The sequence below is a fragment of the Conger conger genome, chromosome 11 (genome assembly GCF_963514075.1).
Source record: "Conger conger chromosome 11, fConCon1.1, whole genome shotgun sequence".
Lineage (NCBI taxonomy): Eukaryota > Metazoa > Chordata > Actinopteri > Anguilliformes > Congridae > Conger > Conger conger.
The window spans coordinates 28,948,023-28,965,574 of NC_083770.1; the positions used below are offsets into that span (position 1 = coordinate 28,948,023).

General features: G+C 47.2%; 1 protein-coding gene across 4 annotated transcripts in view; it reads left to right on the forward strand.

The window, feature by feature from the left end:
- Positions 1-17,552, forward strand: part of cabin1 (calcineurin binding protein 1) — a 71,476-nt gene that overhangs the window by 7,546 nt on the left and 46,378 nt on the right. For 3 of the 4 annotated variants that reach the window (XM_061259874.1, XM_061259876.1, XM_061259875.1), the window contains exons 17-27: positions 88-330; positions 797-947; positions 1,036-1,151; positions 1,929-2,090; positions 5,565-5,771; positions 8,277-8,422; positions 9,877-10,138; positions 11,158-11,328; positions 12,243-12,332; positions 12,999-13,159; positions 14,847-15,064. In XM_061259874.1, coding sequence (XP_061115858.1) covers positions 88-330; positions 797-947; positions 1,036-1,151; positions 1,929-2,090; positions 5,565-5,771; positions 8,277-8,422; positions 9,877-10,138; positions 11,158-11,328; positions 12,243-12,332; positions 12,999-13,159; positions 14,847-15,064 — 1,927 coding nt within the window. The remainder of the gene's footprint in view (positions 1-87; positions 331-796; positions 948-1,035; positions 1,152-1,928; positions 2,091-5,564; positions 5,772-8,276; positions 8,423-9,876; positions 10,139-11,157; positions 11,329-12,242; positions 12,333-12,998; positions 13,160-14,846; positions 15,065-17,552) is intronic. The other variant, XM_061259877.1, reaches the window with a different exon arrangement.

The window sequence follows — 17,552 nt, forward strand, 5'->3', positions numbered from 1 at the left end:
TACGCAGGGGGCCGGCGGGGGGTGGTGGAGGGGTAGGGGAGGGGAGTGGTGTTCTTCTCTAACGGACGCTGTGGTTTGGGGTCTCAGAGCTCCCTGCTGAAGCAGCAGGACCTGCAGCAGTGCCTGGAGTGTTCGGAGGTGGCCCTGAACGAAGCGCTTCAGCAGCTCACCAGCGTGTCGCCCTCCTCGCCCTCTGCCAAGGAGGAGTGGGTGGCCACCATCACGCAGATGCTGGGCGGCATCGAGCTCTGCCTGTCCCAGAACCCCCAGCTGCTGAACACCGCCCCCCGGTCCGCCAGCCTGGCCCGCCTCACCAATAACCTCATCCAGGTCTGGAGCCCCCACTGCCGTCCTCTCTCAGCTGTACACACGGCTGCCCTTTAGGCACTATGAAAAGGTCTTAAGTATTTTCATCTTATATTTAGGCTTAAAATCTTATATCTTAAATCTTAATCAAAAGATATCGCTTGTGAGTTTTGCTCATTTCAAGATGTTCAAAATTATGGCCCAGTTTTACAGACACAGATTAAGTCCTGAACTAAATAGAGTTTTGTATGGAGAATCTAAATTTAATCTAGGACTAGGGTTAATCTCTGTCAGTTAAACTGGCCCTTTATGTCTTAATACTAGATTAAAACAATTGTTGAGACCAAGGTTTTTCCAGTGTAACAGGAAGTTCTGTCCGGGTCCTGCCCCTTACTGTTTTTATGTGTGTATGTGTATGTATATGTGTGCATGCGTGCGTGTGTGTGTGTGTGTGTGTGTGTGTGTATGTGTGCATCCTCGCGCTCTCCAGCTGATTGACTGCAGCATGGCGGTCCCAGAGGACCCCAAAGAGCCCCACTTCTCATCCGTCCTCCCCTGGATCATCCTCTACCGCATCATCAGGCACGAAGAGGCGGCTTTCGACTGCCTGCTCCGACAGCACCTGCCTCCGGAGGACGAGGGTAGGGCGAGCTGCTCTCCGACACGCCTCACACGGCCGCGCCGCGAGCCCCGGCGCCCCGCCTTAACCGCGCGCTTCCTGTTCCCCAGACGACACGGACACGCCCATGCTGCCCTCCTCCCTCATGCTGCTCAACACGGCCCACGAGTACCTGGGCCGCCGCTTCTGGTGCTGCAACTCGGACGGAGCGCTGCTCAAGTTCTACGTGAGTCTCGCCCCCGCGCTCCGTCAGGGGGTGACAGGGCTTCCTCACTTATTAGCGCTTTGGACGACGGTCAGCACTTGTAATTCATGATGAACAATTTTTCAACCGATATACAGATGTCTGTGGTTTGCTCATTTTTGACAAATGGGACTTGAGACAGGCATTTGACTCCTCTGTTGAACAGACGTAAGGTTGCTTGATAAATTAGGCTTTATAATAATAATGATAATAATTCCTTGCATTTGTATAGCATTTGTATGGCATTTGTATAGCACTAAAGCACTAAGGTGCTTTAGAGTAGTGAGGGAGAAACTCCCCTCAACTACCACCAATATGTAGCACCCACCTGTGTGATGCGCGGTAGCCATTTTAAGCACACCTCAACTGTGGTGGTGAGGGAGAGAACAATTTAAGCGGCCTTTAAGAGGCTCTGTTTTTGGGGAATAATAGGCTGATGGGAATTGCGATTGCCTGATAATGTAATTAAAGTAATAGCATTGCGGAGCAACACTCACATTGACAGATATGGAAAACTCAATCTTTGAGGTTAAATGAATGTTACATGAACTAGGCCATGCAACATACTGAACTTATTTAGCCAAATAACCCAGTGTGTGGCACTGAATAAAGTAGAATAGTTCACAAGGCCAAGTGCCATGTTGTTTGGCAGGGTTTGTATTTGCCCTGATTGGGTTTGACCTCGGCAGTGTGAGCCTCAGGGTGTGTGCGACTCTGTGTCACACTGACCGCACACGGTGGGGCTGGGTGTGGGCGCAGGTGCGGGTCCTGCAGAAGGAGCTGGCAGCCTCCACCTCGAAGGACACCCATCCATACAAGGAGGAGCTGGAGACAGCCCTGGAGCAGTGCTTCTACTGCCTGTATGCCTACCCCAGCAAGAAGAGCAAAGCCCGCTATCTGGAGGAGCATTCTGCTCAGCAGGTCAGACCAACGCTCCCTGACAACCCTCACTGTATTTCATACTCAACATGAGGGCCATCTGTCCTTCATAATTGTTAGACCGGTTTAGTGTTATGTCCAGTATAATATTAATATAAAACCCTCATTGCATTTCATACTCAACATGAGGGCCTGACTATGTGTCCTCCATAACCATTATGCCCAGTGTGATATTAATGTACAGTGGGATGCAAAAATTTGGGCACCCCTGATTTAAATGTCTGTTGGATCTGTATGTGATCGAAAGCAAACCTGAACTCTAAATGATCCAAAGTTAAACATGAGACATTTCTGCAAATTTTAAAGCAAGATTGCTTTTTATGTTCATTTTTTACTGTTTATTTTTTTTAAAGGAAAAGGGCCCTGTGCAAAAGCCTTTTGGGTTTTTCTTTGTTATTTAAAAGGTTATATTTCTGAGCTAGAGGTGTTCTGCCAGGAAGAATGGTGAAAAATTCCAAAAGCAAGAATTCAAAGACTACATGATACAGGAACCTGTTGTTATGGCCCATACTAGTTGAAAGAACTCTTGAAAGAAAAAACTTAAATATAGGAATTGGATCAGGGTATACAGGATATAAAACGTCCTTTATGTCTTTGGGGATGCAGAAAGGGCATATGTAAAAATAGGCAAGAATCACTTCAGCTCACATGAACATTTAGGCATTTAGCAGATGCTCATATGCAGAGCTGCTGGCACTGCTTACATGTTTAGTGAAAAGCCAATAAGATGGTACGATTGTGCTAAGACCGGTATCCAGCCAGTCTCAGAAAAGCGTACTCATGCCTACCAGTGCTTCTCATTCTCACAATTCCATAGCTAAGTGCCTGGCAAAGAAGCATGTGCTGATGTCACAGTAGCACATTAGCATACCTGTAGTGCCTGATACTTTGCCAGGCACTTAGCTGTGGAATTGTGATAATGAGAAGCACTAGTATGTATAATCAGAAGGTAACACTTGAGGCCAGTTAGAGGGGAGGCATACCAACAGTTGCATAGGACACCCCCTGGTTCTGGCAAGATGGTCAGGAGGATCATAGTGTAACTGATTTTCTGTCACCTTGTTCTTCTCCCTTGTGTGTACCATCTCCTCTGCTGATTTTAGCTTGCTTAGTTTTTGGAGCTTGGTGCACTTGTCCTGTGTCGTATAGCAGCTAAATTACTGTCATTTTACAGTCCAGGCTTGCTGATTGTAAGTTGTGCCTGATGCTTGTGGATTAGGCAATGCTGTTGCACTGTGGTTGCCATGCCTGGAGTGGCTGCTAGGGGGAAGCCAAGTGCAGGAGATGGGTAGCAGTCCTGTTGTTGCTGTGCAGTGTGTGCACTGAACGTGTTCTCTCAGAGGAGTTCATTAGTTAATGAATACAGCCTCCTGAGTAATTAGAGCTGGTCAAGCGGGTTACAAGACTCCGGTTCAGTCAAACTGTTCAATAGACATGTCATTGATTTGCTTTCAGGGACCTTGAATCAGGTTATTAATCAGACTCTGCAACCAAATCTTTACCGTTTTTTGGGATAAGTTGTGCAGACTGCGGTTTAAATCTGCATGCGTGGTCGGGCATACAAATGATTTTTAGTGCATTTTTGTCCGTGTATTGAGCATTTGTTTGTGATTCTGTGATTACGTGTATGTGTGTGTGTGCATGTATGTGTTTTTGTGGGCATGTATTTCAAGGTGTTATGTGTATGTGCACACACTTTCTGTGTGTATACACTCAGTGAGCACTTTATTAGGTCGACCTGTACACACAGCCAGTCGTGGCAGCAACTAAATGCATACAATCATGCAGATATGGTCAAGAGGTTCGGCTGGTTTTCAGACCAAATGTCAGAATGAGGAAGAAATGTGATCTAAATGACTTTGACCGTGGAATGATTGTTGGTGCCAGACAGGGTGGCTTGAGTATCTCAGAAACTGCTGATCTCCTGGGATTTTCACGCGCAACAGTCTCTAGAGTTTGTAGAGTATGGTGCGAAAAACAAAAATCTTCCATTGAGCAGCAGTTCTGTGGGCAAAAACACTGTGTTAATGAGAAAGGTTTGTTATATCTTTGAACACACCACGTGCCAGACCTCTATGTGGATGGGCTACAGCATCAGAAGGCCAATAAGTAAAACATTTTTTTTAAAATAAATGCCTAATATAGTGCTCACTGAGTGTATGTTCCATGTGTCTGCATTTGTATCTTCTGTGTGCATATGTGCTTTGTGTATGTACTGTGCTTGTGCCTGTATAGTGAGTGTGTTTGTGTGTGTGTGCACGCGCATGCATGCTTGTGTGTTCGGAAGTCTGGCTGCTGCTAATGTAAACACTCTGGAAGCTCTCTGTGTTGCCAGCTCTGGGACTGTTAAAATGGCTTTGCTGGCATGACTCCGTCTCATATCGCGCTCTATTTACAATCTCAAACTTCTACTGAGCAGCTTTGGCGTTGCAGCAAAATATGTATTTTTTTCATGTTTACCATTTTAGAGGATATGCAGAATCTCCCTCTTATTATCATATGCCTTTATTTATGCATGTACATATACTTTGATTGACAGCGAGCCTGATCAGCAGAGACTGCAGTTGCAGCAAAGCAATGGAGGAGACTGTGCTGGTAGATGGGCATTGATAAAATAAACACTTGCTCCATCACGTGCCTCCCTGGGATCTTTTTCTCTTCTGCTCTTGTTCCCTGCAGGGGGCAGTAGTAAAGCCCCGGGGGAGCTGATTAGCGGTAGCGGTTTCAGCTCGCCCCCGTAGCCGCGCGAATGGGAAAACGGGCGGTAAAGGCACGAGATGAGCGAGGAAAATATCGACCGGCGCGAGAACCTTGGAGGGAGGTTGCATGTAGGAGACGGCACATAGATTAAAAATACATCGGCTTCTGTCTGCACGCGTGCAGAGCGAGCAGAACGCTGCTTCGTCTACAGGCAGAGACAGCCTGCTGTACTCACTCTACCCTCTCCTCTGGGTAGACAGGTAGTGCTGTGACTGTGTAACTAATTTAACCCTTCATTTATTTATGTGGTAATTGTTTCTAAACACAGAAGGGATGAATTCATTTGGGGTGGGGGGGTGCTATCAGGGTAGATAGGGGGTGTGCATTGAAGCGGTTTGGGCCAGTGTGAAGACAAGCGACTGAGTTTGCATAAACTAGACTGGAACGCATGTCTACTGATGTATGTTTAACATATTAATGAGAGTGGGGATTTTGTAGCTTTTTTATATTTAATCCAGTCGTACAATGAAAAGAAAAAGATCTTGAAGTAAGCTCAGGTGTAATGAACTTAATGTTTGCAGTGCTATCCCCGGTGTGACTCAAAGATTAATAGAAATATGAACAACACATCGTGACTTGCGGTCACAAGGTAAAATCTATGCTGTCCCTTCTTTGCGGTTGTTAAAGCACACCAGTCATATGGGAAATTGCAGTTTAAAAATATTAAAACATTTTGTGATTGGCTGTTTCCTGCAGGTTGAGCTGCTGTGGGCCGACGCCCTCTTCATGTTCCAGTACTTCAAGCCCAAGACGCTTCCGGAGTTTGACAGCTACAAGACGAGCACGGTGTCGGCCGACCTGTCCAACCTTCTGAAGAGGATCTCAGGCATTGTGCCCCGTACTGATGAACCCACGCTGACCATGGAAGAGGTGTCGGCCTACATCGAGGGCGGGGGGCTCAAGGTTAGCAGAGCCTCAAGCAAAGTGCTCAAATAAAATAAATAATTTCTTATTTAGTTGACAAAATATTGTAGATTAGATTAAGCAGGGGACAATCCCCCTGTAGTAATGCAGGGTTAATGCCCTTGCTCAAGGGCCCAACAGTTGTGCTCATCTTATTGTGGCTACACCTGGGCTAGAATCACCAATCTTCCGGGTCCCAGTCCGTGTACCTTAGCCACTAGGCTACATGCTGCCCCAGGCTCCTCCTAAGGAGCTCTGTTGTGTGAACAACACTGGGCATTGTGGGTTTATGACAATGATTCAACAACGAATGTAGACTCAAAGTACATTGAGCTCTATGTCCATCCACCCCACACAGGATGTTATTTTGACTGATGCTTTGATCTTCTTTGAGTCGCACAAGCTACCTCTAACCGCACTCTTAACACATTTCGCTATTTCCCCTTTCTTGCTAAACCACTGCAGCCCTGACTAGGTGCCATCAGTTAAGTGGCTTCCTCAGATTACCAGAGGATGCTGAAGCAAAATCGTTGACCGTGTAAGAGTGCAGTTAAATCTTACAACAAGCTATACCAAACGCCCATGCTCCTTTTCCGATCCATGTTGGAAGCCGCTTGTATTGTAGACAATTACCGAGCAACATCACCGTAGCAACACATATTTTACTCGCTGCCATGCTGCCCTGCCCTTTTTTCCCGTACTGTCCCAAAAGTGCCGTTCTGCCGTCGACCGTGATCAATGTGGACGTGGCATTTCCTGGTGAAGCTGTGGTAAATGCCTTGAGCATTTGAAGCGACGGGATGGATGCCCCAGAATGCAGAGTTTATAAAAGAAATACTTTATTTTTCCTCACAAGAATTTCAAGTCAGTTGAACTCACTTAAAAACATTCAACTGGAAACCCACTGGTTGACATAACTGCACCAAGAGGGCTGACTGTATAACTTAGAAATGCAGAGTTAGACATGAGAGCTAAAAACAACGGAGGTTGAATGTCTTCCAATAGCAGAACACACAAACGCAACCCATCCACTGCCTTACACAGCAAACAAAGTGGTGAAATCTGGGCTGGGGATGTGTTCGTTAAGATATCACTAGCCAAGAAAAATATTATTTTGTGCGGTGTTCTTCAGCTAAAAATAGTTCCTTTCCTTTCAAACTTTCCTTTGCCGGCTGAGTTGATCTTGGCACCTTTGTTCCAAACGGAGTCGTGAACCTAGCAGCTTTAGTAATTTGTGTCTTTCCAGTGATGAGCTGCAGATACTAGAAAGAATGTTCTACCTTTTTTTTTTCTGTAAATGCAAAGGTAACTTCACCATGAAGTTGTCAAACAGCCCAGTCTGCTCTCATGAATATGTCACAGCTTGATGTCCCAGCTAATCATGCCCCCCAACAGCGGGGAATGATTACTACACATACCTTCTGTCAAGCCCTGTCCGTGTGTCTGCTTGGATCTGCATCTATAAATATAGATAGGGATGTGTGTTAGAAGAGCAGAACAGAAGGCAGCTCCTTCGGTTGTTGATAATGTTACAGGCCACCCTTGTGAACAGTCGGTGTATCTGTTCCAGTACTGACGGAGCATGGCGGTTTCATGTTGGTGTCAGTGGGCTGTCGGACCCCTCGAGAGAGGTCCTGTTTTGCCTATGGCCAGGAGCTCCTTGGGGCAGTGCGATATTGGCCATGGTGTTAGACATTTTGAGAAGGGGAGTGGTTTTTACGTCATAAAGGTATCTTCAGCCTTACCGTGAACCAGCAACTCATCTGCTCAACTAAGCACCTTCATTCTGGGTGCATGGATTTTGGGGAACATGCATCCTTGTGTGAGCCTTCTCCTGTAGCATGGTAATAGACAGAGTTAATGTGTGAGGTATAAGTTTGAGACACGGTACTGTCAAGTGTTCTTGTTGGGCTTGTCAGAAATGCCTCCACTCCACCTCAGTTAATGTGTGGAATGGACCTTGCCAGCAGTCATTTTTATTTTTGTCTGTTTACACATGGGCTGTTCCTCTGTTCGTGCATTCAGCCCGCCAAGAACATAATAGAGTAGCTGGATTGGTTCCCTCGCACCCTTAAGTTTCCTGGCGCTCTCTTTTCATGCAGCAGTTAGACATTAGCTTGTGGAGTGAAAATCCCTGGCAACATTGCCGTTGTCTGCATATGATCCCTCTATTGCCACAAGGGGCGGAATGCAGCTTGCCTTGTGGTCTGCCTACCTGTCTGGATTATGCAGGTGGTGAAGTCCATTTTTATTGTGGATTACTAGTTGTCACACACTGTCACGCTATGTGTCTCCTGAGAAATAATTCTGTTCCAGCAAAGAGGCCTCATTTCCATTCGCCTTTAATCGTAATGCCAAGCCCTGTCAAGTAAGCCTCTGCTTTGAACAAGTAAGAAGGCTCTGGAAGTTGCTCGAGAGGAAGCCATTTACCTGCGCTGTGAAAGTGATTTTGCTGAGACTGAAGACCATTGCTTCACCTTTGATTCTTTGCTTTCTTGATTCCAGGTGCCCTGTCTTCCTGAGGGAGCAGGTCCAGCGCCCCCTCTTGTCAATGAGCTGTACTACCTCTTGGCAGATTACCACTTCAAAAACAAGGAGCAGTCCAAGGCCATCAAATTCTACATGCATGATATCTGCGTCTGCCCCAACAGGTTTGGGTCACTCTGCATGTGTCCACTTCATATTGCCAGATGCTTGCTGATTTTTAGGCCTCTCCAAACCTTAAATGATTTAGTCAATTTAAATGAGTGAGCAATGTCTTATTGAGTGAGCAATGTTTATATGTTTGTGATGGTTTATTTAGTTGCATCGCCACCAACATAATGTTTTTATGGCAATTTAATTCCAAGACGGAACTGCTTTACTGCTGATAGAGTGAATTGGAATATCTCCTGTAAATATTTCATTGCATTATTCTACTGTACATTTGTTGTTGCTAATTGACTGATTTGATGTTGCTAGTGCTATCTTAAAACCCTGAAGGTTATAATATATGCTGGATTTAAAAAATACAAATACATCATGGCAAGACTGCGCGGCAGGCCATGGTTGTACACTAGAACTTGTGTTCTCATCATCCTCTTTACTCTAGTCTCTTAGCTTACCTTGGCAGTCACGCACTGTTATTGAGTAAACCAGGTTAGTTTGGGGAGCCTGGCTGGGCTGAATGGGCTGTGCTCATTATGTATTCTCATGTGTAGTGCCAGTAAGTCATTAGCCATCGGTTATCGAGCACAGCTCAGAAGAACGGAGTTAATGTGCATTCTGGAGCGGTGGTCTCTGCTAAGGCAGGAGGTCGTGTTATCACCAGCTGAGGCGCATTGTCTTGCATGTGAAATGGTTCTCAACTGGGTAGCTGGAAAATGTTATAATTATAATTATATATTATTATTTTTTTTATTTTTTTATTTTTTATGTTTCAGGTTTATGACTTGGTTGCTTACCACTGTTTTTTATAAAATTACATTAATGTTGGAAATGTGCATGCTGTTCAAGTGATGTTACAATTCAGTTACAATTCAAATAGTGCCTTAAAACAGAAAAAGCCCATGTTGAGCTAATGGCCATTTTCAAGACGTATATAAAGTGTATATTTACCAGGCAAGAGCTTCTCTTCAGTTAGGGCTAATAGTTTCTTTCAAAGGGATTTTATTTTTGTCTGCTCTGTGATTATCATCCAGTGGGTGGTGTCACTGGAGTCACTGCGAGAAACTGCGGCTGAAACCCTAAAACCCGACTTTCCATGAAATGAGGGACGCACTCTCCGTCAGGGTCAATAAAACAGGGTTAAGATAAGTAAAGGGCTGCTGGCTGTTAGTGTGATGCAACTCCCGCAAGTCTGCCCGTTGAGCTCCAGATGAAGCGTCTTCCTCCAGCTCTGCATGAACCTGGCTTATAGACTGCTGTGTGATAAGAAGCAGTGGCGGAGAGCATGTCTATCTGCACTCTCCAAACTCAAACGGGGAAAGCCTTCATTTAAAAGAGACCTATTTACCGGGGCCAAACCAAAAGCAGTAGCCTTAGCATGTAAAGAACGGAGCCGTTTGGTGCCAAAGCATGGGCGTGTCACGTTCAGTCTCGCCCCTTTAACGAGCCTGCCCCGCAGGTTCGACTCGTGGGCGGGCATGGCCCTGGCGAGAGCCAGCCGCATCCAGGACAAGCTCAACTCCAACGAGCTGAAGAGCGACGGCCCCATCTGGAAGCACTCGCAGGCCGTGCTCAACTGCTTCAAGCGCGCCCTGGAGATCGACAGCTCCAACCTGTCGCTGTGGATCGAGTACGGCACCATGTCCTACGCCCTGCACTCCTTCGCCTCCCGTCAGCTCAAGCAGTGGAGGAGCGAGCTGCCCCCCGATGTGGTCAAACAGGTGAGGCCCGGGGCCATGGGCAGTGCAGTGGGAGGAGAAGACCACTGGTGGAGGAGTTGGGGGATACCCTATGGAGGTGTGAAATGGAGGAAGGTTGATGTTGAAGAATTACTTGCCAAATTGGGGAGGGTCATTAAAAGGGCTGGATACTTCAGCTGGCGGTAGTACTTAAGTTGTCTTACAGGAAAAGAGGAGAAGACTCTGGTCGCGGGGCAGGGAGATTAGTGGATTGTGTCTGTAATGACACTGGGGGGATAAGAGTGATGTTGCTCTGGTATTCCGGCTTGGCTTTAGCTCCCGGAGCTTGCCGCTCACTTGATTAGACTGCCATCTGTTTATATTTTCAAATGATTTCAGCACTCTCCCTGTTCAAGCTTCACAGCAGCATTTTATTTATATACAGCAAATGCCATAAAGGCAACCAGCGTAGTTTTGTTTTCCCCCACAAAGAGAGAGAGATAGAGCAGAAGGGTGCTAGAGAACGTAGCCTTCAGGGCCTGTGTGGGAAACAGTAATACTGCTGTCGGCAGCAGAACAGAGCTGTCCTCATTTTTCTCTTGTCATTTTCTCAGAGTAATCATGCTAATTGTGCTCCCTCTACCCCCTCCAAAAGCTCTGGCACAGTTCCTTTCACCAAGCCAAAGTCAAGCTTGTATGACCTGAGGGCACTAGCCGATGTGGCAGTGTTGTTTAGTAAGTGAATGAGTTTCCTGGAAGAGCCTTTGCTTTGAGGATGACCCTGTTCCAGCTGTCAGCAATTCAGTGAGGGAAGAGAGTGCCAAAGAGTGAATGCGGCAGAGTAAGCTACATGACAATCTGTGTGCGTGCGTGCGTGTGTGCGTGTGTTTTTGTGTGTGTGTGTTTTTGTGTGTGTGTGTTTTTGTGTGTGTGTGTGTGTGTGTGTGCGTGTGTTTTTGTGTGTGCGTGTGTGTTTGTGTGTGTGTGTGTGTGTGTGTGTGTGTGTGTTTGTGTGCGTGTGTGTGCGTGTATGTGTATGTGCGTGTATGTGCGTGTTCTAGATGGTGGAGCGGAAGCACGCTATGCTGGAGACGTCTGCTCAGTGCTTCCAGGGGGCGTCCCGATGTGAGGGGGACAGTGATGAGGAGGAGTGGCTCATCCACTACATGCTGGGAAAGATCGCAGAGAAGCACAAACACTCGCCACGGGAATACCTCCTGCTCTACAAACAGGTGCGCTTTGTGGTTACGCTCTCAACCGCCAGAGACAATATTGTGGGGAAGTCACTGAATGATTAGTACTTAAATTATTCAGGGGATGGTACATTTAGGTTTCGCCATATATACAGTGCAGTCCATTAGTATTTGGACAGTGGTACAATTTCTGCTCTTTTGGCTCTGTACTCCAGCACATTGAATATGAAATAAAACAAGAAGGTTAAAATGTAGACTGCCGCCTTTAATTTGAGTGTATTTACATCCATATTGGGTGATATATAGGAATTGTATCCCCTTTATAAATGGTCGCCCCATTTTAGGTGACCAGAAGTAATTGGACAGTTGGCTTCTGATTAGTTAGGTCTAGTTCAGTTGTTTCCCTAGTGCAGGTATAATAAAGCTTTCAGTATCTAGTTTTGATTCTGTGCTTTTGAATGCCATTGGAGTCTATTATTGGTGTTTGTCAACATTTGAAGACCAAAGTTGTGTGGATGACAGTCAAGAAAGCTATTATGAGGCTGAGCAATAATACAAAAAAAAACTGTCAGAGCCATGAGCCAAACAATATGCTTACCAAAATAAACTATTTGGAACATCATTAAGAAGAACTCGATGAGCTCAGTGATTGCAAAGGGGCCGCTCTCCGACAGATCAGAAATGTTCTTCCGGAGGCAGGCCTGGATGTGCCAAGACTTTACAAACAGATCTGCACAGGCTGCACGGGTGGGGCGGGCGGGGGGGAGCTAACACTGCCGTAAGGGCCAGAGACGTGTGTGTGTGTGTGTGTGTGTACATATGTACACAGATCTGTATGTGTATAGTACATGTTCTCCCAAGCAGCCTGCCTTTTCCCCCTCCCCATCCGTACTGGAGACTGGAAGATGGGGAGCTGCCTGACCTCTCTTCTCCCACCTCTCCTTCCTCCCCAGGCAGCTCATTATCTGCATGAGGAGGCGGCCCGATACCCACGCAAAATCCACTACCACAACCCCCCCGAGCTGGCCATGGAGGCCCTGGAGGTAGGCGGCACTCGTGGAGGGTGCCTGGTCCGCTGACCCACAATCCTCGCCCATGCAAATGAGAGCGGCCTGAAAGCACGGAGTTGAAAGCGGAAAACATGAAAGCTGAATTCTCAGTCTCATTTGATTCTGGACGTGCTGCATTTCTGAATGCTTCCAGCCAACTCCCCACTCTGAATGTTTGATAAAAACACTGGCGGACCTAAAGGAGCTGACAGATTCAACAGCAGTCTAGACACCAGGCTTCTGAGTGAATCAAGTGTTTGTTAGTCAGCAGTTCAGTTTGGTTAGTTTTTTCAAAAGTTATTGAATTTGAATTTGTAGTTTTTTCTTTGGTTATTTCAATTTAGTTAGGCTGGTTACTATGCTAGTTTGTACGGTTAGTTTAGTAATTTGTTCAGTTATGTGCTCAGTTTCTTCATTTGGGTTAGTAATTTGCTCAGAAATCTTCTCAGATTAAGATTAAGGTTAGTTACTGGCTAGTTACAGTGCATTCGGTTAGATGAGTTATTTGCTCAGTAATTTGCTCGCTGTGCCCAGTTAGGTGAGTTATTTTCTCAGAGTGTGCAGTTAGATGAGTTGTTTGATCAGTGAGGTGAGTTATTTTGTTAGGCAGCTGGCTGGGTTGTGCGCTGTACCAGGCCTTCTCTCCGGTGTTTCCTGCAGCTGTACTTCCGTCTCAGCACCACCATCCTGAAGCAGCTGGAGGCCGAGGAGGCCCAGGACTCCCACCTGGAGCATGAGCTCTTCTTCACCATCCTCTCAGAGGCCGCGCTCGGACCCTTTGCCAGGGGGGAAGAGAAGAACATGCCCAAATCCAGCGAGAAGTGAGTGGCCATGCCCCAAACCACTGCAGTGCCTCCTGGGTACTCCCAACCCCCCCTTTCTTCCTATTCTGAAGGATTCTGGGAACACTAATTTTACAATTATTGCCAGTTTGCCAGTAGCCATCCCTGACCTGTACTGGACATACAAGTAGGATGCAGTGCATTAGTATCAGGCTACAGGTGCAGCCATGACTATTCTGCTGTTCATCCAGCACATTAAACATTGGACAAAATCTAAATTGGGCAACTCATGTCCTGCATGGCTACATCCATCTCACATGCAGATTTGGCCATTTCATGCTTTTCTTCCTTTCACTCGGAAGCCACAAAGCGAAAGATTACAACAGCCAATGACCCAGACTTGAACCACAACAAAATAAGTACTCCTTACAGTGTCTTAACATGTGTGTTGTTTATTGATCAATATTTACACAGTCATTAGCAGCATTGCAAGATTCAAAAGAGGAAGTACTTCATTTGAATGAAAACTAGCTATTATGTCCTTTTCAGTTTTCTCCACACGAGTAAATTAAAATGAATTCAGAAATCGCTGCATGTTTTTTCATCGTCATTTATGTTCCGCTTTAGAAAACCGGAGAGTTTGCTCTGGAATCTGTTGGGTTTTTTTTGTACTAATTTTGAATTGAGCTTTCAATTTTTCTTTTCCTTCACAAATCAGTGCTGTTGCACCTCTGCTGTCTCAGCCCCAGTCTAGCTGCATGTAATTAGGCGAGGGTGGCAGGAGCCTCTGGCAGATTAAATGTTGAGTTGTGTAGCGGAGGCTGCGACCCAGAAGCCTTTGCAGCTGTAAATGAACTGTGGCGCCTTCATGCCTCGACAGTGACACCTTGTTAGTTTGCATTCTGCAGAAGTTATATAATCAAAGCCATGACATCACCCTTTTTTTGTTTCTTCATTGTATTTTAGTATGGAAATAGAAGGCAGGACTAATTACAGTGTTTCTGGATCAAATTAAAATGTGTTACAATGGCAGTAACTGTGGCGCATGATTAGTGCAGATTTTTCTTTCTGCTTATTTTGCCAGTGACAGATGGTGAGCATGCAAAGCACCCAGTGTAGACAAAATATTCTGTTAGTTTTCTTTAATCTGAGTCAGTAACACAATCTATTAAAAACACTGTTCTTAAGCAGGTAGGTCCTTTCTATTTGCGTTTCTGTTGATATCCCCCACGTGCAACCTGCTCAGATAGGGTATTTTCCCCTTTCCCCCCCCCCCCTTACCCCCTCACGTATGCACTTGTTCTTAATGTGAATGGTGGCCATTGTTGCTGGTTGTTGCGTGGTGCTGGTGGGGGGTTCCTCACGGTGTATTTTTACATGGGAACCCTGTTTTTTTGTTACATTTTGTTCTTTCTCTCTGCCCTTCTCCACCCCTGCGGGGACAACTCCACTAATATTTTCTATAGTTATTAATCTGCTTCTTTATTCTTTATTATACCCTAATATTCATTACAATAATCTTCTATCTCATACATTACTTGGCTATCTATTGATGTCACATCTTTATTTAAATATTACCCCACCCTAACTATGTCCCATCTCTTGGCGTCGGTTAAAAGTCGTAATTTCGTGTGCCGTAAGACTCTCAGTAGTAATGTGATAGCCCTGTTCTCTGAGGGGCGCTATGCTGGAGGCTCCTGACCCCGCCCTGGTTGTGTGGTCCCAGGGAGAAGGCCCCTTCGGTGAACGACGAGGACTCGCACTCTTCCTCCGCGGGCGCCACCCCAGGCCTCGGGACGTCACTCCCCTCCAGCGGGCCAGGTCTGACATCCCCACCTTACACGGCCACTCCGGTCGACCACGATTACGCCAAACGTAAAACCTTCCGGCAGCAGCAGCAGCAGCAGCAGCAGTGGCAGCGGCAGGAGGAGCAGCAGGCCGATGGTACAGTCCCAGTCTTAGACTCCCGCCGTCTCTTCACTGGGACAGGAATCGCACTGGGGAGGATGGTGATAGTGATGATGATTATGGTGGTGATTGGTATGACTCCAGTAATGGACCCCCCCCCCCCTCCTGCACCAGGTGACAGGGAGGTTGTAAGATGGGCAATATGGCTGCTGAGAGCGTGTCAGGAGATGAGGCTGTGCAGATATGTGTCGCCGCGTTCGAGCTTACGCGCACGAGCCGCCTTCGGACCCGGCTGAGTGGAAGCAGAGGTGACGCTGTGCGCGTGTGCGCGTGTGCGTGTGTGTGCACTTGTGTGTACGCGAGAGTGGCTGTGTGCGTGTGTATACTTGTGTGTGCGCGAGAGTGGCTGTGTGAGTGTGTGTCCACTGTGTACATTTGTGTGCGCGCGTGTGTATACTTGTGTGTGCGCGAGAGTGGCTGTGTGAGTGTGTGTCCACTGTGTAAATTTGTGTGCGCGCGTGTGTATACTTGTGTGTGTGCGAGAGTGGCTGTGTGAGTGTGTGTCCACTGTACATTTGTGTGTGCGTTGGTTATGACGGTCGTCAGTTGGAGACGGCTGTAGCTGCAGCCTGTGCTTCTCACCCCGCCCCCCCCCCCCCCCGTGCTCCCTGCTCTTCCCCCCCCCCGCTGCTCCACCCCCCACCGCCATCATTAACTAATGGCCCCACGCACATCAGCGAGAGGCACAGCCATGCATATCTAACACGGGCCTCGCACCGAATCACCTGCAGCGTCCTGCACTTTTCCCTTCTCTCACAATTACCACAGGCCGCTGGGTGCTCGTGCCGTTCCTATTTTTAAAACCGCCGTTTATTTATACGTGTTTTTTTAAGAAGAATCGCTTTCGTCTGGGAGCGCCGTGCGCCGGCTCGGTGAAAGCTACATACGTGAGCTGCGGCGGTACAGATGGTCCCCGTGAGTTGTTTACGTTCCCGGCGAGGCAGAGAACGGCAGGCAAAAGAGCAGATAAAAACACTACCCACTCAGGCATGTTCACGCAGGAAAGCGCTTTGAACCCAAGCAAGCTGGCAGCCCCCAGGAGCCGGGGTGGGGGCCGGTGCCGTGGGCTCGGCCGGTCTGGAGCGCACTGAGGGGGGCCTGGGTCAAAGCCCAGCTCTCTCCCACCCCGCCCAGGACGCAGGGTCCAGAGAGCAGAAGGGTAACCGCAGGAATGACAAATCAGGCAGAAATTGCTCCTTCAGCCGGCCGAGGGAAGTCTCTGAAATGTGCAGCACTTGAGCTTAATTATCCCGTTCTCTGGACCACTCATCCAGTCTCCTGTTATTAAAATGATAGATTTTTTATATTAGCCAGACGTGAGTCGGTGGTTAATATGGTGGCGGGGTGAACAGGTGCCTCTCCGGCAACTGAGCAAATACCAGCTCTGTCTCTCGCACTTGTGTTCATGTACACGCAAGCGAGGTATCTGTTTATGGGCGTCTAAGCTGTTGGTTCCCCAAGGACACACTAGATGAAGACTGCACTCTCTGTAACCCTCAGATTATGGGAATTGTATTAAAAAAAAGAAAATAAAGTAGAAGTTTTGTAAAAACGGCTGCGTTTGCATTGCATCTAATGCAGTGCATGAAATAGCTGCCACATTTAATTTGTGGCAATCTTTTTATCATTTTCATTTGAAGTTTTTTATTAATATATCTTTTTCTTGTGCGCATCTCATGACACAACAGTGTGTCCCGACCCATCTGGGTGCCACCTGGAGTACTTTCTCTGCACCTGAAGCTTGACAGAGGCCTAAGCAAGCTGAAGGCTCTCGTGCTGAAAGCAGCTTTGAATGTCAGTCTGAGCAGCACAGTCGGTCCTGCTTTGTGCAGGGGGAGACTCTGTTCTGAAGAGCACAGCCGGTCCTGCTTTGTGCAGGGGGAGGCTCTGTTCTGAAGAGCACAGCCGGTCCTGCTTTGTGCAGGGGGAGGCTCTGTTCTGAAGAGCACAGCCGGTCCTGCTTTGTGCAGGGGGAGGCTCTGTTCTGAAGAGCACAGCCGGTCCTGCTTTGTGCAGGGGGAGGCTCTGTTCTGAAGAGCACAGCCGGTCCTGCTTTGTGCAGGGGGATGCTGTGTTCTGGCAGGAGACAGGGCCATGAGGTGCCCCCCTGTGCTGTCTCACCCAGGTTCATTTGAAGTATCCGGGTAGAGGCTGGTTCATAGAGGACAGCGAGCACTGTGAGAGGAGAGACAGTGGTTTGTGTCCGCTTAAAAATGTCTACTGCTCCCTTTTAATGCACCTTGTGCAGTTTGTTTCCCTTTTTACTGTCGCCATCGGCTATAATTGATTATTATTGCTGTTAACATGTTTTCAGAGTCTCATTGCAGAAATGTGAATCTGCTTAATGGGAAAATGCTTTTAATGCATTTTCCAGCCTCCGCAAAATGAAATTGTCTGAAATCTTACTTGCAGTCCAAACAGCCTCTTTGCAGTTTTCTTTCCATCCTCCAATAACTGAGGCAAT